Below are 23823 nucleotides of genomic sequence, written 5' to 3'. Positions count from 1 at the left end.
GGGAAGACAGAACTTTGACATATTTGTAAAGTCTTTATAGCGTCGACAACAGATAATGAATGAGCATAAACTACAAAGACAGATGAATAGTGCAATTTTATGATAAATACAATCACATCTCCCAACACAGATGTTAAAACAGGAATGATTCAATTCCAACCTTTGAAAAATAAAAAGCAGATACAGCCATACACGCATATGCATTGAGCGCTGGTGCCAAAGCAAATATTATTACATACCACCTAACGTTAAAGTGAAAGGTAGTTTTTTTTTCAGAACACAGTATATCAATATATTTGTTATTTGCCTCAGTAAGCATTCTCCTCAAAATATTGTCCCTTTGGAAATTCATAATGATTACAATGGTGTGTGGGAATGAGCACCAACACAGCAACTGCAGCACAGTTACACAAGCTACTGAACCATCCAATAACCCCTTTACACTCAAACTTTAGTGCAGCTGTACCAGAATTACTATTGGCTTTGATTTATAGTATGCATTTGATATTTTGTATTTCATCGGTGTTACACTATTAAACAATTATGACTTTACAATCATACAAAAAGGAAATGTATTTATATATTAACCTCTGGAAACAATTAACTTATCCCAATACCCATGAAACAGCCATAAAACAAGTATAACATCTGATTCAGTGGTAGTCAATTTTAGTAAATACAATATGTACCAAATGTAACAGAAAATGAACACATCTGATTGCACCTGCTGTTAGAAGTAGTAAGATTTCTGCTTCATTGTAAAACTTTCCCTTTCAGTCAGTTAAGTTTTTAATCTAGTGTGCAATGTCAGTTGATGTGACCCACTTTTTTTTCTTTTTTACAATAACCCATTCTTCAGTAAGGATTTGCACACACATACAATATAACATATTACATCTTGCCCACACCCTCAGCAGAAATATGCTCATTCAAACGTAGTCCTTTACAGCATACTAAATATTGCTTAAGGCTTTTTTTGCGTACAAATTACTGCAGTCCATGCTAGACAAAACACCTCCATATATAACTGAGATTAATGTTTTTAACAGTAAGAACCCAAGGTGATATGGTTACAACAAATGTAAGAAACACTGCATTTTAACAAGAGGCAATACAAAAAAACTGACCACAATTGTGCATGACGTTTAACTTCATGAAAAGGAGTGACGATGTTTCATCATCAACTGCCTAGAAACCATGTGGATGTGTAACCGCGTCAGTTAAATCTTAGATGAGCTACTGCTCTCGTACACAGGCACAAAGAAATGGAAGAACAGCTCATAGCCAGTCTGGTGTCACCAAAAACACTTTTGGAATTAATGTCAGCCATCATACTGCAGCACTCAAAGCCAGTGATTTCATTATTACAAAGACAATGATGACTAAATCACTTTTAGAGAAAAAACCCGCCAACTTAACAGGGAAAAACTGATTAGTTAAACAGTCCGTACTAGATCATATTTGTATGACAACAAAACTAAGGATGGGGGATCCTCTAAGAGACGCTGTCAGATTTGTAATTCATTAACTCAAAATAAATAAATGTGACAATAGCATAACAAAAATATAAACAGCTGTCAAATAAAGAGGAAAGAATAAAGCTATGGTATATAAAGTATTACTCTGCGAAAGCACTTCTGTGCTGATGGGAGAATGCCAAATGTTGGCAGCAATTGTTAAGAAAAGAGAAAGGGAATTAGGGGCCGAAAAGTGCCTTTGTGGATAAAACTCCACTCTCCCTCTATTGGCCTGAGAAAAGTACTTCTGTTATGACTGCTGCTGTTCTGCTTCATTGTTATTTTCCACCACCATGTTTAGCGGCGCTGATGGTTTGGAGATGTTTTCAAGCTCCAGTTCAGCCAGTCCCTCCTCTGTGTTTGTCCATGAGCTCATTGACTCATGTACTGTTACTGTGTGCTCCTCCATCTGTCTTTGGAGGCTGTCCATCTCCTCTCTGAGAGAAAAAAAAAAAAGAAAGAAAAGAAAACATTACATGTATTCTGGCATTTGGACAGCTCCTCAAGCATTACACAACAAAAAAATTCACGTCTGTACGTGGATCATGTTAACAAAGTCCTTTGGTTAGAACAATAGGCGTACTTGAGCTGCCGCAGACAGTTGTGCAGGTTGTTGAGGGGCTCTTTGTTGACAGAAGTTGATGGTTTCAGCAACTCGTCCAACAGGGAGGCCGGCACGGGGCAGTCGGGAATCTTAACTGGTGTCACTGGGTTGGATGGGTTCCCCTCACTCTTCAGCTCCATGCGCTGCTGCTCCAACAAAACCATCATTTCAGGGATGTATTTACAGTAGTCAGTTATCTTAAGCAGGCATTTCTTTTTTGGATTTAAACTTACAACATTGGACTTTCAATCTTTATAATAAAAAAAAAAAATAAGAGGATGTTTTGTTTTTTTAAGCATTACTAATAGAAATGAATGGATACACGCCAGCTGTTTAACATTGTGTTGTCTTCCCATCGACCATGCAACTTTTTGTTTTTCTGGGTCAGACATTTTTTGTCTTTTTTGACACTTTTATCGCTTTTCCCTGTGTTTTTGACACTGATCATTTATTTTACCTGTGAAGAGCATTGTATTGAACCAACCACATTATCTTTTTTGATTATTTGGTTGAAAGAAACCCACATTTCTGGTATATAAACTTTTTGAAAATGGGTCAAATTTGACTCGAGGATAACAGGAGGGTTAAAACATAGCCAGATCTCACGGTTGTCCTCGTAGAATACAAAAAACACTGACATGCTATTTTTTAGTTACTTCAGTTCTGTTTTCAAATTGTGTGCGATGATAGCTGATATTTAGACAACTAATGTCAAATATTCAAAGTATCAAGATGATACTTTCAGGGATCATTTCTACAGTTTTTGACTTGAGAAATGTGTTTCTAAAGTGTTTGGTCTCACTAACTACGATGATGAGTCGTGATATTCCTTTCTGAGCGTGAAGCGGATAGAGAGTAACGATTCAGTTCATACGCTCTCCTTCTTGATGATTGTTCTTTGCTTCTTTATGGAGCATTGAGGGAGGGTATATAATCAGAGTGGAAATAAATACATATTCAAAGTATCTGAAAGCCTTCATGCCAAGACAGAGGGACTTAACACTCGGGCCCGACCAGTCAACGAGTAGGCCAAGGTTATAGGCCAAATTGGCTGATTAGATATCAATCAACATTTATTTATTAAGCACTTTAAAGCAACCAGGAGGTATCCAAAGTGCTTTACATCAAGAACCAAGAATAAAACGTACAATAAAAACATAGAAAACCGTAAAATCAGAAAAGGTTACATAGAAAGAGGAGGAGGAGAGGGAACTTGTCACACCACTACTACCATTCTAAATAAATAAGTTTTAAGTTTTGATCTAAAAAGAGATACATCTTTAATAGTGCAAACGTCAGGTATATTGGCGTAACTGATGACCGATAAGCAAAATGCAAAAATAATTAAAATTGGTACAAATCTATAGTACAAAATTTAAAAAGGGTGCTGTGGCTGAAAAGCCTATGAAAAAAGCACTAAAACGTTCACAGTGAAGAATAAGACGCCTTACCTTCCTTAGACGACTCTGTTTGAAGTCCTGTTTGAGCTGCTGGTTCTGCAGTAGGACAGTCTTCATGCTGTTCCTCAGCTCACACACTTTGGCCTGCAGCATGAACTTGTCCTTCCTGGTGCCACTCAGCTCGTCCTGCACAGACTCCAGCTCCACCTTTATGTTCTGAGACAGAGAGGAATCTTTGGAAGTTATAAAAAGGGAAGGTGGAGGTGATGACATACATACTGTACAGAAATAACCAAGGTGCTCAGTTCCCCCTTTGTCTCCCTCTAGACACTATCTGTACACTTTTAGAAAAGTAATTCTGTAATACAGTAACATTTTATTTCTTTTTTTTGATGAACAATTTTTTAAACATAGAATTCGCAACATGAACATATGTTGGTCCCTGCAATCAGACATACGTTATCATCTACATCTAGTTAAGTAGCAAACTTAGTCTACATTCTTATTTATTTATTTATTTTTTACAATCAAGAGAATACTTGCCTGCAGAGCTCTCTGTAGGTTGTCCAGTTCCCTGTGTTGACACTGCTCCATCATCTCCAGCTGCTGCTTCTGAGCCTCAATCTCCCTCTGCCTCTGCTCCACCTCCCACTTCAGGTCCTCAACCTGAACCAGTTAAAGTTAGACATTAGTGTCACTGAGAGTTGTTCGCCAACAACAAGTGATGGCTCAAACAGATATTAGAGAACTGGAACCCTAAAACTCTTCATGAAATCCCTGGAAACAGTCAAATGTTGTGTTATAATCAATTCAGGCTAAATAATACGAATCATACAAAAAATGAAATATAATCAAACAAACATGCATTGTGTCTGTCATATCAGAGGTAGATGACCATGGCTTCTCTTTGCCAAAATATTTAAAACTACCACAATCATGATCAGCTAAATATTCCAGTCAGTCTCTGACCTCTTGGTTAGTGAGTGGCTGCTTGGCCAGTTCCTCGTCCAGTTGTTTCTGGAGGATCTGGAGCTGGGAGTGGGCCTCAGCCAGCTCCTCTTGGAACCTGGAAACCTCCTGAGCGTGCTGCTCATCCTGAGCCCTGCATAGTATAAATGAGTGCTAAGATATACTGTGCAACTGCTACAGATTTTGCAACACAATGTTAGATTTAAAAATAAGTCATATGCTTAAAGTTACTGTATTTTTAAATCAACTCAACGTTTTTTAGGCCGAGGACCCCTTAGCTGAAAGAGAGGGACCCCCTACTACATATTGTATAAAACTGAGTTGCAAATTAAACTGGGCCTACAATAATGTGTATACATACATAACTTTTTATGGTGCATACAATACTAAAGTACACACACACACACACACACACACACACACACACACACACACACACACACACACACACACACACACACACACACACACACACACACACACACTATACATATTCATACATCATGTTTTAATGTTAAAGACATGTAGCACAGTGAATCCTTAAGCTAAACTGTATCTGTGGAAGGCTACCTTACCTACAGGCCAGTAGCCTGTCAGAAAATTTATCCAACCAATTTATCTTTGCTATTAATATATTGGACCCATGTTTATGTATATTTTTTATGTATATTTTCAGACATAAAGTATATTACCTTTTTTTTTTTTTTTTTTAAATAATTAAACTAACTCAGTGGCCGCACCTGCAGTAACTCTGAGGAACCCCTAAGGGTCCCGGACCCCCTGTTGAAGATCCCTGTCTTAAATCAAATACATGCACATACTGTAGTTTGTGGGATTCACTCTGCATAGCTTTGACCAGGTCCTCTTTGGCCTGCAGGTCCTTCTTGATCTCCGACAGCTCCAGCATAGCTGCCCTGTAGTGTCGTTTGCTGTGGGCCGCTTCAGCCTTTGCTGCTGCCACCTAAAGGACACATCGTCAGGACCACATCAGTACAGCCCGAGACAAACCCCCGGAAAATTAGAAGCCCCAGAAAAGCTACCTGACTTACTATAGATACATGTCGCAATTCAGCTGTTTAACTTCTATAATTCTTAGAAGCTTCTTATTGTGCCTTGTGCCAAAGCAAATGGTCTTAAAAATAAATATTTAAATATATTCAAATTCAAATGACAAACTCTTTGGAAAGCAAAATGAAAATGATGAGCAGTTGGCATTTCAACTTAAAAAGAAGAACATACTGCATTCTGATGTACGGCTTAGAGCTCCTACCTGTTCTTTCAGGTCATTGACTTTGGTTTTCTCTTTTTCCAAGGCAAGCTGTAGAGTTTGTACCACCTGCTTCATTTGCTGGTCCTCCTCCTCTTTACGCTTCAGAACAGCTTGAACCTGTAAAAAAAGGACAAATGGGAAAACAATGTTTTTTTTTAAGTGCATAATTTTACAACCAAATGTTTCTATTCTGGCATACAGGAACACTTTACAACACAATGGGTAATCAAGGAAACTATTTTTTTTCACCTGTAAATTGAGCTGGACAAGATCTGCCTCTCTCTTAGCTAAGGCAGACTCTAAAATGTTGGAATGCTCCCGTAGTGTATTGTGGGACTGTGCCAATCCAGCCAATTTCCCTTTTTCATGTTCCAGCTCGAGTGCTAGCTTCTTGTTGGCATCTTCCAACTTTCGAATCCGCTTCTTGAAGCATCGGGACTCTTGAAGCTGTGAAATCATTTAATGTCATCAATACAAAATAACATAGATGAACTGAGTGATGATAGAAGTGTAAACATGCTGCTCATACAGGGCTGCGATCAAATGCAGGAAACAATCATTTCCCATTAGAAGTAAAGAGCAGTTCTGTTCAAAAACCTCAACACATTGACACAAATGATTGACTGATCATTGTTCACCTCATCCTCGAGCTCCATGACCTTCTCCTGGTAATCCTCCAGCTCGGTGGAGGTGAGGGTGATCACTTCCTGCAGCTCCCTCTCTAGCATCGTCTTGCTGTTGCTTACAGCCTGCAGCTCAGCCTGCAGAGCCTTAATCTTCTCCTGGATGACAAATAAAAAAATTAAAAAAACATTATTTCAATATGTTTTAGTTAAGTCAACAGGTGCAATTATTAAGGATAATTCACAATGAAATGACAAATATCTGTAGGTTAAAACAAATATGAGTCGAGGACATAGGTAGACGGAGGGCTTTCCTATTGATGTTTTTAAAATGTTGTCCTTGTTTCAGGTGGACAAAAACAATAAAAACGTTTATCTATAATATTAATCCTCATTCAGAATATGAGGATGCACTTACAGTAAAGTACAACAAGCTACCTGCATAAAAATACTCCTTAACTGCAATTAGAAATGCAAAATATTACTTATTATTATATATTAATGTTTGCCAGACAGGGGCAAGAATAACCTCTCTTCATTTTATTCAGTGCAAGAAAAAGGTTTTATAGACCTCGTATCCATACTACCTTAGGCCTCCTGATGTTTGTAAAGTTTGTAGAAAGAGACACACAGATTGTGCGATTTATTTTCATTTGCTAAGAACTGTAAAAAGGATGAGAGCCCAGTCCACACACTGTAGAATGCTCTGCTCAGACTTCCCTAACATTGATGCCTTTCCTTACGCTAATAGCCTGAAACTTCGCACCAAACTATATATTGTAGCAGTGAATTTTTCAAGGAACTGCAAAGGTCTGGCAGATTTATACAGCACCTGTAAGGCCTGGCTGTGTCCCCCATCCGACACCTGGGCCTTCAGTTTGGCCAGCTCTGCCTCGGCCGTCTCCTTGTCAGCCAGAGCTTCTTGGAGCCTTCTACTCAGGATGCCCACAGCGTTCTCGTAGGCCTTGTGTTTGGCCTTCATCTCCTTCTGAGCACTGGTCAAATCTGTCCCCAGCCGCTTCACGCGCACCTTCTGCTCTGAGATGGCCCTATTACATGCAGATAAGAAATTAAGATAAATATGTCCATGAAATCAGGTCCCTCTGACAGCAGACCATGCATACATATGAACACAAGATGTAGTATCCATGACCAAATACCTCAATGTCGATATCGTGACGATAATTGTAGGGTTGACAATTGGTGCTTTCACAAAATATATATACTGTATTATATATATTTTTTAAAGATTATTTTTTGGGCATTTATGCCTTTATATGATAGGACAGCTGAGGATTCGAAAGGGAAGAGAGAGGGGGAATAACATGCTGCAAAGGGCCGCAGGTCGGAATCAAACATGCGGCCACTGTGGCAAGGACTGAGCCCATGTACATGGGGCGCAACCAGGTGAGCTACCCAGTCACTCCTTCCCTTTACCAATGGGATTTTAGATAAATAATCATCAATGATGTGGATGTACGACTAAGTGGGAAATAATAGAACTGCAGTCTGGTAAATTCAGGAAATTACATCACTTAACCTGGAAAAGACAACACTTATGGCATATTACAACATCCAAAATCTAAGACAATATCTAGTCCCATAATCACAATATCCATATAATATCGATATATTGCCCAGCCCTAAGATGTAGGTGTACATACTTATTTGTCTATGTGGAGATCAGGAATTGTATAAGCAATGCCCTTTATTTATATTTATAAATAGCCCTTGATAACGGAGAAATGCACCATGGTCCAAGTCCTTACTGTGGTAGTCATTCAAGCTCTCCAAATCTCTATGCAGCAGATGACTCACTTTTTGGCTTCTCCTTCCATTTGCTCCACCTGTTTCCTCAGGCCTTCGTTGTCTTCGGTCACTGCTGCTAGCTGGCTGTGATCAAACTGTAACGACTGGAGTGGGAGAAAAACAGAATACTTCAAATTACAATAGGATTCACACTATAACTGCTGGCAATACACGGTTTACTTACACCTGCTTATACTACATCCAAAACATTAGCTCTACTTTTATTGTTAAGGTACTTTGTGATGTACATTTGATAAGTAATATTGAACAAATGAAAAGATGTACAGTATAATTACCTGGACCTGGGTTTCTAGCTGATCCCTTTCGGTCTGAATGGCTTGCAGATGAGCCTCCATGTTGTTCATCTGCTCCTGGACTCTGACCACCTCCTTCTGCAGCCGGGCCTGCTCCAGCTCGGCCTTCTCCTTCTCCCCCTGAATGCCCAGCAGCTCCTGCTTCAGGTCCTTCACCTCCACCAACAGACGCTTTTTGGTGGACTTGAGCTCACTGATCAACTGGTCTTTGGAGCTGGCGTCCCGACGGTAGGCCTCCACCATCACCTGTAAAGTCAATAACCGTGTGTCTAATTAACGAAGGGAGCGCTCTATCCTTTTAAGGAGTGCAAGTAATCCTGCTCCTATTTGTCTTCACTGAGACAGCAGGCAAAATACTTTCCACAACACAATGTAGCTACAGTGCAGAAGAGAGGGCTGAAAACAGGATTTGAATCCCACATTGCATCGTCTCTGGGCTTGAGGGAGATACATTTCACATGGTTATGGGAAACTGAATAAAAGGAGGTCTATACAAACAAAATTGTACAGGAATAATATATATATATATTTTTTTAAATAGCATTGTGTTTGAAATATAAACATACGTATTTTACTAAAGACAGTAGAACATTTTAAAATTATTACAGGAAACCACTAACGGAAAGCTATGATGCGTGTTGTTTTTGTTAACGCAGATTAATGTAGGTACAGCTGTACCATGGGCAGCTGTATTATGTAGGAATAAAAGAAACATAAATTGATTAAAAAAAAAAAAAAATAGAATGTGAACTTGTCAATGCATAAAAGTAAGAAAAGAGCAACGTTGGAAACCCATTAAAAAACAAGAGTAGCTGTCAGCCTTTTGGGTTCTTTGTGCCTTTAAGAAGCTGCAATTGAGCATTTTTCTACAAACAAAAATGGACAAAGCATCTAAATACCCCATCTTTCCTCTTTCTCACTACCCTGTACATCTTTTACAAGTAGTTTATCAGTCATGCTACAGTACCTCACACATCCCGGACTTCCCATTCATGAAGTTACTTCAGATGCAGTGAAGGGGCATATTAGTGTCTTGATAATGCAGATTTTTCTTCTTTACAACCAGAGGTGCACTAAATTAGCTTTTTCTGAATTGCTGAAAGCAGCCACCGGTACATTTTGATGGACCAAGATAAATGTGCATGCATGAGTCTGAAGGGTCTACAAAAACCCGAGCCCAATACAATACACATTTCTGTCATTCTGTCAATGAACACCACCCTCTTTATTACAGCCTTTCTATACAAAATGAGAAGCAACCATCACTGCTCAATCCACCGAGGCGTGTCAACAGCACTCTTCTGAGATGACAGCCATCTGGCTCTACAATACGTCCTCCCACGACAGCACCAGCTGGCATATTTTATAAATAAATTTAAAAAATAATTATAAATGTAAGCAGTCTACAGTCTACACTGGCTGCTATGAACTCTACCCAGTAAAAGAGAGCGGTAGACAATGTCACATACTGTAAAAGCAAAGGAGATGACTTACCTTCTGTTGATGGAACTGCTCCTTCAGTTTCTGAGCTTGTTTCTTCAGGGAACTGTTTTCTTGTTGAAGAGTTTCTATCTGTAACAAAGACAAATGGCCTTCGTTATTCACTACACCGTGGTGATGGAGAGGTAACTAAAGAAAAAGAATGGATGCAAAAAGCTACTTGAAATATCTTTCAATTCTTGAATTTCACTGCTTAAACTGAATGGAAAACACACACCTTCATGAAAAAGGGTGACAAAAAGAGGGAGTCTTAGAAATGCAAGGCCAGGGCTAACCAAGCCACTAGCAGCTCAGCAATTCCTACAATGCTTTATGCCCAAAGAATTGCTGCTCCCCATGACTGAGAACGTTTTTAACCATAACATATGTAACTCACTACAAATGTAGATGGAAGTATAATGAAGGAATGTTAATAGTTGGTGTTAAGTCACTGGTCATGTAAATGGATTGTATTTATATAGCGCTTTTCTAGTCTTAACGACTACTCAAAGTGCTTTTACATAGTAAAAGCACTTTGAGTAGTAGCTTGAGTAGTAGTCGTTAAGCGAACCATTCACCATTCACAAACATTCATACACACATGTGGACGAGGCTGCCGTACAACCTGCTCATCAGATAAACATTCACACAAATTTACACTCCGACTGGCAGGCGACCGCTCTACCACTGAGCCACAGCCGCCATGTAATGGTTCGATCCCGGTTGCGGTTATATTTCAATGTATATTTCAGTCGCACATGCTCAGTACCTAGGTAAGGACTACTAGCCAGTGAGAAGCAGAGTATGAGGGCGTGCCCTGACAGTAGCTAGATAAGGACTACTAGCCAGTCAGAAGCAGAGTATGAGGGCGTGCCACGCTATCAGCTAGGTGAGCATTATAACGTGTGTTACAAAGTGACGCATGTTTGTCTCTGAAGTAAGGCTGGACTACAATAGAGCTGTTTGGAGCAGTTTGTGAACAGTGTTTTCTGTTGGGGGGGGGGGGACTTTGGGCTTTTTCATTTTGTAAACCTATAACGTGCACAAAAAAGATATATAACACAATAAAGGAAAGGGAAAAGCCAAAAAGCAGAATATGAGCACTTTATGTTTTGTAGGTGTTTTCATTTTTCTACCTCCCACCTGTATCATACCTGATTTGCTTTGACCTGGACTTCCTGTCTGAGCTTATCCAAGATATCTGACGCCACCAGGACATCCTCTCCAAGCCGCTCGGCGTCGTCATCGAGTTGGCTCTTGTCGACGCGGGCCGCCTGCAGCGCCACCTCCAGGACAATCTTCTCGTTTTGGAGGTATTGGATGTTGTCGTCCTTGCCGCTGCTCTCTGTCTGCAGCTCGGCGAGCTGGGCCTCCAGCTCCAGGTAGCGGGCTTCCAGTTGGTTGATGGACTGCTCTTTGGTGTGCAGGTTCTCCTGAGTGGTGGTCAGCTGGCGCATCAGCTCCAGATGCTCTTTCTGGAGTGACTGCAGCTGCACGTCCTTCTGGGAAAGGGTCAACTTGGCCTAAGAGGGAGAGCGTGTGGCAGTTTAGAGTAGAGTACATTACAAATTTTACTGCCCATACAAGGTGGAAAACCAATGATTTGACTACCTGCTCTAGTTCCCTTTCCAGGGCGCTGGCTGTGTTGGCCAGTTTAATTAAGCGTTCCCGCTCATCCTCAAACTCCTCCAGTTTGTGCTGCAGATCATCCTCCACCATGTTCTTTGCATCCTGGATCTGCTTATAAGCAGCTTCCTGTGTCAGCATGTCGACCTAAGTCACAGACAGTAAAAAGGTTTCACACAATATGCTAGATTGATTTAAACAAAAGAAAACAATAATACCTCGTTTTAGTCCTGGATAATTTAGAAAAGCCTGCTTTTAGCTGATTGGCTTTTTAACTAAATAAAAGCCTTCAGGTATGGGTTGTTTCCTATATAAACTTTACAAACCTGATGTTGACATATTCAGAAAGAGATGTTGGAGGAGAGTATACCTCAATGCTCTGCAGCTGAACAGCAATACGCTCTTTATCTTTGATAGAGCGGTGTTGGGTCTCGGTGAGTTGGTGCGACAGAGTCACATTCTCCAGCTTCAGATGTTCCAGGACACCAATCTGAGTCATCTGTCCAGCCTGGGCGAGATACAAAAACAACAAAGTGTCATGTCAACTCTTGTCTGACAAATTTTAAGCCCTTTCTTTCTTTTTTTTTATGTTTTATTCATTCATTTGCAAATCAAGTCCAAAAACAAAAAATACATATACAGCACAGTTAATCATTAGTTACTGAAGCATATTCCCCTCTCAAAAGGCATGAGCTCCTTCCTGTGAACTGATTCTAGTCAAAACACAACCGAGGTCTCAGCCCAGTTAACTTTAAAAAGGGACAATAAAAGTTAGACCTATACCTTAGAGTGAACTGTGCCTAATTATATTATTACAAATGTCAATCCCCTGATTAAAAAGCATCAACCTTACCTGCATGTTGGCCATTTCACTTTGCAGTCGTACTCTTGCCTCCTGCGCCACTGCTAGCTGCTGCTGGTACCACTGCCTGAGCTGCTGAAGTGAGTCAATCTCGGCCTGGGATGTCTTCATTCGGCTCTGCAGGGTGCTGCGCTCCAGCTGAACCTGTTGAAGCTGGCTCTGAAGACCACCCATCTGATGACGCAACTCCTGGACTGCAAACGTGAAAGACCAAAACATCTTATTTTAACATGAGTGGGAATATGTCAGGGTGTTTGCCAATATCGTATTGGGTGTTCAAAAAAACATGTCACCCACCTGTATTGTCTCTCAAGGTTACAGTGCTTTGCATCTCCTCCACCTTCCCCATCAGCCTGTTGTATTGGTCTTCGGCCACCTTCAGGTCATTGCTCAGAGAAGTCAGACTGGCATTCTTGCTCTCCAGACTGCCCTGGAGATCTACCATGGCCTTCTCCAGCTGGCTGCAGTTTTGCCGCAGTGTGCCGACCTCCGTCGTGAGGGCGCTTTGCTTCACCTGGCTGAGCTGAGCCTCCTCCTTCTTAGCCTGCAGCTGGGCATTCACTGTAGCGAGCTGGGCCTGAAGCTCTGTCTTCTCCTTGAGAGCCTGGAGGAAAGGACAGCATGGTCAGCACTTACACCCCGACTATTCTTGGTTTCCAATATACGGTCATCTGGGCGGGTAAATTGAAAAAGCCATTAAGCTAAACGGAATCTTTTTGAATGATGTGATAAATTGCATGGCATTAATATTAGTACACCCATTCTTATGAAGAAAATCTCCACTTGTCCATTTGGCAAACAAAAGCACATTTGCAAATATATAAATAGATTATTTATATTGTTCCTGTGTTTTATAAGACATGTCCTTCACAATCCTGGGTTATATAAGACATGTCCTTCACAATCCTGGATAAGCATTTACATAGAAGACTACTTGGATAAAGTTAAAGTATGACTTACAAGCTCAATAATGGCAGATATAGGTGGCACAATTCACCAGCCATTAATGGCCATACCACCAGATACTGCAGCAAAACTAAATCAGAGCGCATCCGTTTCGGATTGCTACAAATTACTCCGCATCGTTTTTCAATTGGGTTGTAAATGAAAAATCTAAATACTAATTGACTCATGTAAAGGATAGATACACACAGTTATAATTAATTATTATAATCAATTGATTCTGTTTCAGGTATCGATTTATGTGTTGTGATAATGAGTCATATGTCTAACGTACAATAGGTGAGCAAAATAGCAGCAATAGCAACACCTTTCAGTATAATATAATCAAATTGTCATGTCTTTACATCTTATTTTATATGAAACTGTAAAAGACATGTTGATTAGACTCTATGCTATTTTTGAGGTTGTAGTGTGTTAGATGATTTTCATGGTTTTATGTTATTTGGTCCACTCCTGTACAAAATACGCATGGATGGGTGATTTGTGCAAAAGGAACGGAAAATATGAGCGAGAAATCAAGAGGTTATATTACCTGATTGGCTTCAGATGACAAAGATTCCAGCTGACCCTCCAGTCTCATTTTCTCTTTCAAGACCTGCAGCATATCATCATGGCCCATCACTGAACTCTCCAAAGAAACACTGCAACAAATGTAAACAACATTAGTGCGCTGATGATTAGTGATTTGGTTGATTGACAGAACATTACAACAATTTACATAATCAATTCATTGTTTCAAGTAATCTACAGCAACAAACAAAAATGCCAAACAATTGTGAGTTCCAGCAATCAATGTGAGGAACTGCAGTTCTCACCAAGCATTATCTTATCTGGCTTAAATATGTCTGTAAACACAATTTTAATATCTAGAATTGTTGATTGTAGTCATTATTTTATAGAGGTGGAAAGAGTACAAAAAAAAAAAAAAATCTACTTAAGTAAAAGTACTATTACTTTAATGAACTTTTACTTAAAGCTACATTGTGTATGAATTTCTCCCATCTAGCGGTGAAATTGTATATAACAACCAACTGAATATTACTTTCTAGCCCCTCCTCCTACGGTGGCCGAACCCAAAATTAGCTCTTAGTATCTCCATCGTTTCCACGCAGCTGTTCTAGCCACTCCAATATTAACTTTGGTCTTGTTGCTTTGCCTGTCGCGTAATAATTCTCTTTTTCACTTCCCTGGCGAGTAATCTCCCCCTGGCATTCGTCACGGTGCCAATAGGTGTAAGAGGGCAAAATGCGGAGGTATGTCCCTCTTTGGCTAATGTATTTTAAAGATGGAGGCGCAACATGGCGGCCGTCATTCGAGCGACTCGCTCGTATGTATTCTGAATGATTCTGAATGGCAGATTCTACGCTTACGAGAATACTTTGATTAGTTGGTGGAAGTAATTACACATGAATGAGTACATATTTGTGAAAGAACAAAGGGGGTTTTGCTAAGAATCAACTCAAAACATTACACAATGGAGGTTTTAAATACAAGTAAAATTACCAAAATAAAAATCTACTCAAGTAAAAAGTAGCTTATTCAAAATTTACTCAGAGTAAAAGTTAAAAACTTAGTTTCTAACAGCAGGGGGGGGAGATAAAGCTTTTATATTTATACTTATTTAATTACATGACAGTCTTTTGCGATCTGATAAGGGAACAAAGCCATTTCAAATTTAGTTTGTTGACAGATACTTTGCCAAAGCAACGCTGCAAAACAACATTAGAGAACTCTTATTTAGTAACAGATGTGATTTAAAATGTAGCGAAGTACAATACTTCAAACAAAACATACTTAAGTAAAAAATAAAAGTACAGATTTTAAAAACTACTTTAAAAAGTAAAAGTACACAAAATAACAACTAAATTACAGTTAAGATGAGTAATTGTAATTTGTTACTTTCCACCTGTTATTTTATTCCTTCTCTATTTGATGTTGTCAAGTACCTGCTGGAGAAGCTGTCCCTGCGGCTGCGAGGCTCCGCCGTCCCTTCTCTCTCCCGCTCCAGCTCCAGCAGGTGCTGCTCTTCGCTGGCTGCCTGCAGCACCTCCTGCAGGGAGGGGAACTGACCCATGGCCTCGGGGGCAATCTCCCTCCCCTCCACCGTGTAGGGCACCAGCTGCCTTTCCACTGCTGCCGAGAGCATCCCGACTGTCCCCCTGGTAGACACACTGCTGTAGGACGAGCTGTCGCTGTCGTTGCCGTCATTCCCCGGCCTTGTTCCCGATTCACTGCCGTCAATTTCGGAGAGATTGTCCACGACTTGGAGCAAAGCACCAGGCTGTGCTGTGCCTCGGGACGTCTAAACTAAACTCAGAACATGAGTGAGCTCATGGTGGACAAAAAAAAAGGCTGGAGTCCTCATGAAGGAATACTCCGTTGTCATGGCAACAGTGTTTGCCCTGGGTAGACCCTCAGGATGCAGCATGAGCTCTGGATCCAGGGTGCTGAATGGCCTGTTCTTGGGGGTGGTGCGGTGAGACTAGAAACAGAAAGAGATGAACCATGGTACTGCCAATGTGATAGAATCAGACATCAAGGTTGCTCAGCTTAAAAAAAACACAGTATAAAATATTCAATTGGGAATAGCAATGACAGAAACTATAAAGAACAAAAACACAAATATAGGGCAATTCTGGAGCCAAATGTGCACCAATGCTGAACATTTCTCCAAAGTGAACCGCTGTGGCCTCAATACCTGATAAACTGTTAATCTTCTGGGTTACATTTTACAAGAAAATGGCATGTTTAGCAGCCAACTTCAGCTGAGAATAAGTCCATAAGCATGAAGCACAAATTGAACACCACATATACAGCAATGGTAGAAATTTCATGTTAATGATCCAGAAGCTGCCAAAACTGGTTTTGAAAACATGAGGACCTTTGAGGGCAAATAAAAGAAGAGCTGGTACTGTCCATAACCTGACCGTTACGCCATTCACTCACCCTCTCCTTATGTCTCTGCACTCTGTACTGTTTGAGTTGCTCCTCCAGACGCCGGCGAGCCTCCAGGCGAATCTTTTCCTCATTCTCCATATCCAGCGAGGGCTTCTGGTTTGCTAAAGAGAAAGTATGTTAGACCAACTGCACCACAGCTCTTTATTTACACAAGACCTGGTTTTATATGACTGTAAAAGTTGAATCCTAGCAATGAGCTGTACATTAAAATTATTGATTCAATGCTTGTACTATATTGTTGTTTGTTGGTGAGGAGTGAAGCTGCCTGGAATCCTGTCCTCACACAGCAATAGTAAACAAATTATTCAAATTGAAGTTTCCTATCTCACACCCAGGGCAGGAAACATGTTTCTGGTACAAGCCACGGAGACTAGTAATCCACAAACTGCACTGCAACATTCTCCATTTTACCTGACAGCTACTGCAGATTTTTAGAACAGGCGACAATATGGGTGTTGCAGTACATGTTAACACCCATGTATCTAACGGGCGCCCTATGCTGCATCAGTCCATTTGCTTGGTTGGTGTGTACACACATATGAAAAACTTTAACTCCGTCATGGCTGCAACAGCTATGCGGCTAGTGTTGCCAATATTGCAATGACTTAAATGAAGACATTGGATCAGTCATGTTCATGTGCAACCAAAAGAGATGCTATAGGAATTTTCACGTGCCACCAACAAGATAACATGCTAGAGGTATTAGTTCCGAAATGCAGTCATTAGTCCATACAGTGTTCCAAGAAGCACCCACACCAAATTCTAATCAAGCAATCAAATGTCTATGCGAGTTGCAGAAAGGGGTAGACTCAAACAACTCAAGAAAGTCCCACTGAACCCTTGTGTTTAGATAATACACAGACACGGGAGTTAAAACGAATGTGTACATGAGCCAAAAAAAGCAAAACATCCCACAGCAAAATGGGGTTAAAATACAAGCGGGTAAAGAGGGGGCATTCACTCCACACAAGTTTATGCTTACACAATTGAGTCTCCTGCATAGGCATACTGAGTCTGAGGGACTGCAATGAATCACCCTTGTGAACCGTGATCTCAGCACTAGCCCCCTGAGACTTCTCTAGCATCATGGGTGGTAAAGCAGCCAAACCTGGGGAGGGCTCTTGGGTCTGGGAGTTGACAGGGGAGCTGGTGCTCTGGGGAGGGGGTGTCGGAGACAGGGAACCATTAATATGGGTCGTCCCTGCAGCACTCAAGTCCTCTGCCAGTCCGTTTCCATTTGGCATCGCATCTAAACTGACAGCACCTGAAAGAGAAGGGGGAAGAGAAGCCCTGAGGAATTTGACAATTAGTCATGAGAAGTTATTATGAACTAGACTGCAAAGCGAAAGTCCGCAATTAGCAAGCTGGCTGGGCAACTCTGTCAAACTACAAAAGCTTAAGAGAAAAAGGTGGCTGGAAACATTCATGCAGCATGTGGCTACTGATGCATCCCTTTAGCTGCACCTACTCTTGAGCCTCTTTCCGACCAAGCAGTTACAGGAACGTCATTATAGGAACAGTCCGCTTCTAAACAGCTCTACTAACTACTCTCCCCCAAAACCAGTTTTTTTCCATTTGCATTCGCACTGGCCAAGTGGCCATAGGGACTGATAGGAGGGGTAAGGGAGTGACGCAAGCATGGCAACGGTCTTTATAGCGTCGTCACTGGACTTTAGCGTAGCTCCACATACAACAACAAACCAGCATGGAGGAGGCCATCGGAATGTTTGTGCCTTGCCGGGATCCTCATAATGGAATTTGAACGGTGGCGTTTAAAGACTAGGCTGGAGTACTTAACAGAGAAACACAGAAGACGAAGGCTCCAGCGTAATATGATCCTAATTAATATGATGGAAGAAGATAGAAGAGCAGAGCGCAACAGGCAAACGAAACGACGGGTAAGTTTAACTAGCATTAACAATTAGCTGGTTGAATGCGTGATGTTCGTTTTATGAGTTAGCATACGTAGGTGACTTGCAACAGACAGAGAAGAATATGTACTGTTTGTGTTTCAGACGTTGCTAGGTCATTAAGGGTTCCTATGCGGAAAAGGCAAAAAGACCCTGCTCTGAAGAGGAGCTGAAAGAGTTACAGGAACTGCGGTCAGAGGAACTTAATAATCCCCAAATCGGTCCAGTCAGAACGCGAGAAAAAAAGGGTTATAGGGACGTTATGTTCTAGGAACTGCAAAAATCCCTCCGGTCGGAAAGCGGCTTTGTATCAAGGAGCACAATTCTTGCAAGACAAACACATGTAAAGGCCCTGAAAACATATTTTCTCTAACAGCTTCAAACTATGGGCCATGACACCTTATTTTCCGTAAAAGTTTTGGATATTTTATGAGACTTTCTGCCTGCGGTCTGTGTTCTTTTCGTTGAAAATGGGAGGGCTTAACTGGAAAGAAGTAGTCTCATATGTCTGTGCACCAATCAGAATTTAGCAACAGTTCTGATGACAGTGATGGGATTGTTTGCTTAGGTTACCAGGCGACAGTGAAAATCACACCCACAGTCCTTAGCAAAAGAGTCAAGATTTTAGATTTTTTTTTAGAAAATAACCTTTGTGATGGCACACGTTGGGATATCTGTCTCTGCTGCAGTGATTTTTACCTTCTTTTGTAAAGTAACAACTAACTTGTCAACTTTTCAGGAGTATTTAAGGCTCAAAAATACATATTTTTAGTAATTTTCACATTGCCTTATTTTTTTCTTCTCCTAAACATTAACCACTTTAGACTATAAAGCATAGTGCCCCCTGAAGATAATTAATTAGAATTCAGTTCAGCCACGTCAGTTCAAAGAGCCATGTAACATGGAGCAGCAGAAGGCTCAAGGCCTTGTAGTAGCCACCAAAACCTGTCATGCATGGCAGGTGTTACCAGTAATATGCCTAAAGGGGGAAGAACATTGCAGATCAACAGATCAGAGTTGGAAACAAGCTAAGCACAGCACAGGGACATTCATTCCAGTAGAAATATATTACAAATATGTCCAACACAAAATTAAATTTGTGATTAGACTCACTGACAAATAAGACCAGGCCTCTACAGGCTTTATGTTTTGTGACATTAGTTCCCTGATGTTGGGCTATATACACACACACACAAGTCAGAAAAATCAATTTTGGCATATAAATCATTGCATATTCAGATGGACATTACAGACAGATCCCTATAGACACTTTACCTAATTGTATCCCATGGAGACAGCATCAGTACTCACCATTATGAAAATCCCCTTTTAGGTTTTGTGCGTTGTCCAGTCCTTGTTGTTTTAATTGTTTTTCACCTTCCACTTTGGATTTTATACCATGGTCTCCTTGATAGGCATTAGCCTCCATGTGAGCTGCTTCTGATTGGTTAGTATCCATTTCCATAAAGAAACTGAACAGTCACAATACTGCTGGTGCCCCTTCGGAAACAACTTCTCACAAAACCATCATTTTAGGAGACAGGCCAGCTGGGAGCATGCCAGTGTCCAGGAACACTTCTGAACACAGCCAGCACTAAAGAGAGAAAATGTATAATGTTTGGAGAATGACACATTATAAAGATCAATATACATCACAGAAGATGCTGTAGCTCCTTAGAAGTGATCGGTTTTTAACAATAATGATGTTATGTAACAACACAGCCTGCTTTAATTTAAACATAAGCTAGAGTCAAGGGCTAACAAGCTGGCTTGGTAACGTTAAGTAGATTGTGTCGCGTTAAATATAGATTAACTAGCAACTGACATTACATTATTTTACTTTGACATTGAAACAGATGCGACAAACTCCGTTAACAAATGACAGGCCAAAACGTTTCAATTTAAACGGCTAAGGTTACAGCAGATCTATCTAATTAAATAGTTGTATTGTCGGTAGAAGCTGTTGATAATTCAGACATAAGCCATATCGACCATTAAACAGGCATTTAAATCCAAGCCTTTAACATGTATCTCTAGCAGTTTGGCGAATTTTGCACAAACAATTCAGAAACCTATTAGCCGTGTTTACAAATTGTGTACATTTGTCGACAGGTCCGGTTTGCATTTATGGATTTTAAGATAAGTCTGGCATTAGCTAGGTTATCTCTTTATTAACAGCGGATGTATGCAGCTGTGGACTTAAAGTGCGGTGACAGCGTTATTATTCAAAGGTCCTGCAAGTTTAAAGTTATATAATCATCTTATGCTTTAAATATTAATGATAATCTTTGACTCCAAGGTGGTGTTGCTAAGTTAGCTAGCTACGTATCTGAGATGTTACACTGTGACATTCCAGCTCGCCTCTGTTCAGTTTCAGTGTCTTCTTGCTGGAGTCACCAGTTCAGTAGAAATAACAACGTGACAGTGATTGATAAACGTGCATGTAGATGCTTTTATAGTGCCCTAATGAGTCGACTGGCTTAGGTTTAGTACAACTCTGCCGGTTAATGACCAGGAGGATAACGTTAGGCTTAAAGCAAAAGCTAGCTAGCGAGACAGTTAGCTGCTAGCTAGCTAGCTAGCTAGCTAGCTATATGTGTTTACCACGGAACCTGTCAAGCTAGCTACATTTGCTAACTCGCTAACGTTAGCTAGAATCGCCAGTGCAGAGGAGTGATTTCATAAATATTTGAAATAAATCAACGAATTACCTTCCGTTGGGTAATTATGCTACAAAACCCCGTGTGTAAATTATAAAATGACAATTTCGGTAAATGTAACAAAAAACAATAAAAGCTCACCCTTTTGCGAGCTTCGCCGCTTTTACTACGTGGCTGTTTGGTTTCCGTCCCTTATCTGTCCGACGGGAAACAGAGGACGCAAACACATCACATCTGGAAAAACAAATAGAGCTTGTCAGAAAACGGCGTGTCTGCACACAACGTTTGGATTTTAAATAGAACAAAAATTCTAAGAGATATATTGCAAATGCATATCGCAATGCTGCATTTATTACACGAACTATAATATGGAACGGACACTACTGGTAACGTTAAATCTGTCGGAAGCATTACCACATCCGACATCACCCTTGTGGTCAAAAATCTGCGCCCTACTTTTCAGCAGTGGCAGCTGCAGGTGCCACTGGTGCCACCATGCAGAAGTGCTGCCAATGTCAGTTTTTGTTTTTGAGCCTGCCGCAATACGTTGCACAGAATGCAAGGGTTGCACGCACACCTTTACATAATGCCACTCCTCAATGTAATGAGATTGTACTGGATTTCACAGAGAGGATTTGAGTTAAGATGATATTGGCCTTGTATTTAAAATACCATGTCACTGTCGGCCATAAGCTTATTTGTTAAATTGCATTTTATAGGCTACTATCATCATTACTCCAGTGTGTTTGTGCGTGTGTGTGTGTGTGTGTGTGTGTGTGTGTGTGTGTGTGTGTGTGTGTGTGTGTGTGTGTGTGTGTGTATGTGTGTGTGTGTGTGTGTGTAAGGGAATAAGAATCGTTCTAATAACATCTTGCGGATTTAAATTCAGTTTTTTCTAATCACATTGTGTATGTAGGCCTTTTAATAATAGACTATCATCTGTGAAACAAATGCTCCCAACTGTTGGATGTTCGTGCACAATTCAACCTTTATATTTATCTGTGAAAAAAGCAAGCAAACACCCTAAACTGAACTCAAAATGTGTATCCATGGGGTAGGCTACACGCACATACACTATAAGGACATTGAGGGCTGGCTGTAATAGATCATTAACACCAGCCACATATCCTACCCTTAGGGTTGCCACCAGCACACAGCCTAAAACAGAATCCTTGCATGCCCAAAAACTATACACCATCCAATGCAGGTTCTCTTAGCAGCGCTCCCACAAGACACTACGGACAAGAAACAGCGATCCATGTGTAATGTGTAAAGTGTTTGGTTACATTTTATCAGTCTCCAGTCAAATTACATAGTTAAACTACTAAGACCCATATGCATTTTTTCAGTACAAATAAGAGTATAAGGCAAGGGAAGGCTAAGTCAAACATTTAAATGCATTTCTTATTTATAATTTAAAGCCGAAGTGTAGGATTTCTGTCGTACTTTGGTGCCATCTAGTGGTAGTATCAAGAATGACACTGTCACACAAGACTGGTGAATGGTCTAAAAACAACACAACCTCACTCATTTCCCCCACAATTGTTTCGTGTTTCTGCCACCCAAAACGCTATAAGCCATCAGATATCTGCTATTAAAGATGCTATAAACCTTCTCGGGAGTGAGTCTGTGTTGCCAATAGCCCGATCCTTTGAAAATAGTTTATCTTCCCCTGCGTTATTCTGCAATCACTAAATGAAGTAGGTTATTTAACATTCTGCTTTTGCCCACATAGGCTTACCAAAAAGGCCCAGTCACATTTGGAGTAATGCATGAGATAATAGCTTGGATGCTTATCTGAGATCCTGAGTGTGGGTGGTTGAAGGAGTTGCCCTTTTAAGTAAAATCAAACTGTGTGCTTATACCACGCATAGACACCTTATTTAATGTCACTGACTAAGTTATGTGGGCAAATCAGATCTAGCAATTGAGTAAAATTTGGGGCTCTCTTAAAGACATAGCCTACATGGCTCTCTAAAAAATGTAATAGCAGATCAGAACTGCTACTGCAGAACCTACTATATAATATTTTGAAATTCAGCCCCTAAAGGAAAGTATTGGGTACAACATTGAACTAACACTATAGAGTTTGGTTCACCATATTGACAAGTGTCTGGCTTGGTCAGTTTATGCCTATCTGTGCTGCTAATTTTCTTAGTGCATCTACTAAATTAATTGTGTTTGTTTTGAAGAACTCACTCAAATGAAGTATCTCAGACTCTAACGTTGATATAACATCTTGGAATCAACCAACAAACACAAACAAGTAGGTCTACATTTCACTCAGCAATCAAATAGGGGAAGTTTCATTAGAAAGCACACAGACACTCCTGACCTGCACTCTCCTTGACACAAGTTGAAAAAGATAGGCATGTTTTATTTCATGATCTGAGGCTCCAAACAAGATAAAAATAGATTCAGTAATTAGAGCTAAGTCTATAAATTATTGAGCAATGATGACTAGGCCTATATTTGATTTGCATGACAGCTTTGACCCTGCCCAAATAGAATTCTAAAAGAACGACAAATTATGTGTTAATTCATATGCATTCATTTAGATTGCATAGCCTATACAAATAAAACAATAATGTACATTGCTGAATGCAATGTTCTGTATCTGCTATAGCCTTTGGAAGAAGGAAAAGCATTCATAGGCTATATAAATATAATTGCTAGACCTAATAATTGTATGGTAATCATAAATTGCACTAGCAAAACGGCCTCAGTCATACAATAGCCTATTATTACGTTTTTGTTTTTGTTTTAAAATACATTGCATATAGGCCTATAGCCTAAAAAACGGTTAAGTTATTATAAAAGCCAACAATATGAGAGTTGTTGGCTAGGGGTCTGGTCCTG

General features: G+C 40.3%; 1 protein-coding gene and 1 non-coding gene across 2 annotated transcripts; one reads left to right on the top strand and one right to left on the bottom strand.

The window, feature by feature from the left end:
* Nucleotides 1-77: 77 nt before the first annotated feature.
* golga3 (golgin A3) lies at nucleotides 78-21227 on the bottom strand. The gene is made up of 25 exons (XM_039803024.1): nucleotides 21106-21227; nucleotides 19616-19898; nucleotides 17377-17658; nucleotides 16383-16495; nucleotides 15790-15918; nucleotides 15383-15738; nucleotides 13969-14077; nucleotides 12771-13077; nucleotides 12465-12667; nucleotides 11982-12119; nucleotides 11597-11758; nucleotides 11140-11508; nucleotides 10001-10078; nucleotides 8489-8752; nucleotides 8202-8296; nucleotides 7216-7432; nucleotides 6399-6542; nucleotides 6010-6207; nucleotides 5761-5877; nucleotides 5312-5451; nucleotides 4491-4623; nucleotides 4065-4187; nucleotides 3573-3737; nucleotides 2101-2267; nucleotides 78-1954 (listed from the first exon to the last, which is right to left on the bottom strand). Exons 2-25 carry the CDS (start codon nucleotides 19767-19769, stop codon nucleotides 1768-1770), a joined length of 4350 nt encoding a protein of 1449 aa, XP_039658958.1. The 5' UTR covers nucleotides 19770-19898; nucleotides 21106-21227; the 3' UTR covers nucleotides 78-1767.
* LOC120561493 lies at nucleotides 2851-3065 on the top strand. Its single transcript, XR_005639605.1, has one exon. It is a non-coding gene; the product is annotated as a small nucleolar RNA U3 (small nucleolar RNA).
* Nucleotides 21228-23823: the final 2596 nt, after the last annotated feature.

The sequence above is a fragment of the Perca fluviatilis genome, chromosome 6, assembly GCF_010015445.1.
Source record: "Perca fluviatilis chromosome 6, GENO_Pfluv_1.0, whole genome shotgun sequence".
Classification (NCBI taxonomy): domain Eukaryota; kingdom Metazoa; phylum Chordata; class Actinopteri; order Perciformes; family Percidae; genus Perca; species Perca fluviatilis.
This window is presented reverse-complemented; position numbering and strand designations above follow the sequence as displayed.

What these genes read in the sequence shown, in the direction of transcription:
- golga3 (XM_039803024.1), bottom strand. Translation starts at nt 19,769, where the DNA reads ATGGAAATGGATACTAACCAATCAGAAGCAGCTCACATGGAGGCTAAT. An exon ending in AAAAGGGGATTTTCATAATG is followed by an intron (nt 17,659 to 19,615) that starts GTGAGTACTGAT and finishes CTTCTCTTTCAG; the next exon opens with GTGCTGTCAGTTTAGATGCG. An exon ending in TCAATGACCTGAAAGAACAG is followed by an intron (nt 5,452 to 5,760) that starts GTAGGAGCTCTA and finishes TGTGTCCTTTAG; the next exon opens with GTGGCAGCAGCAAAGGCTGA.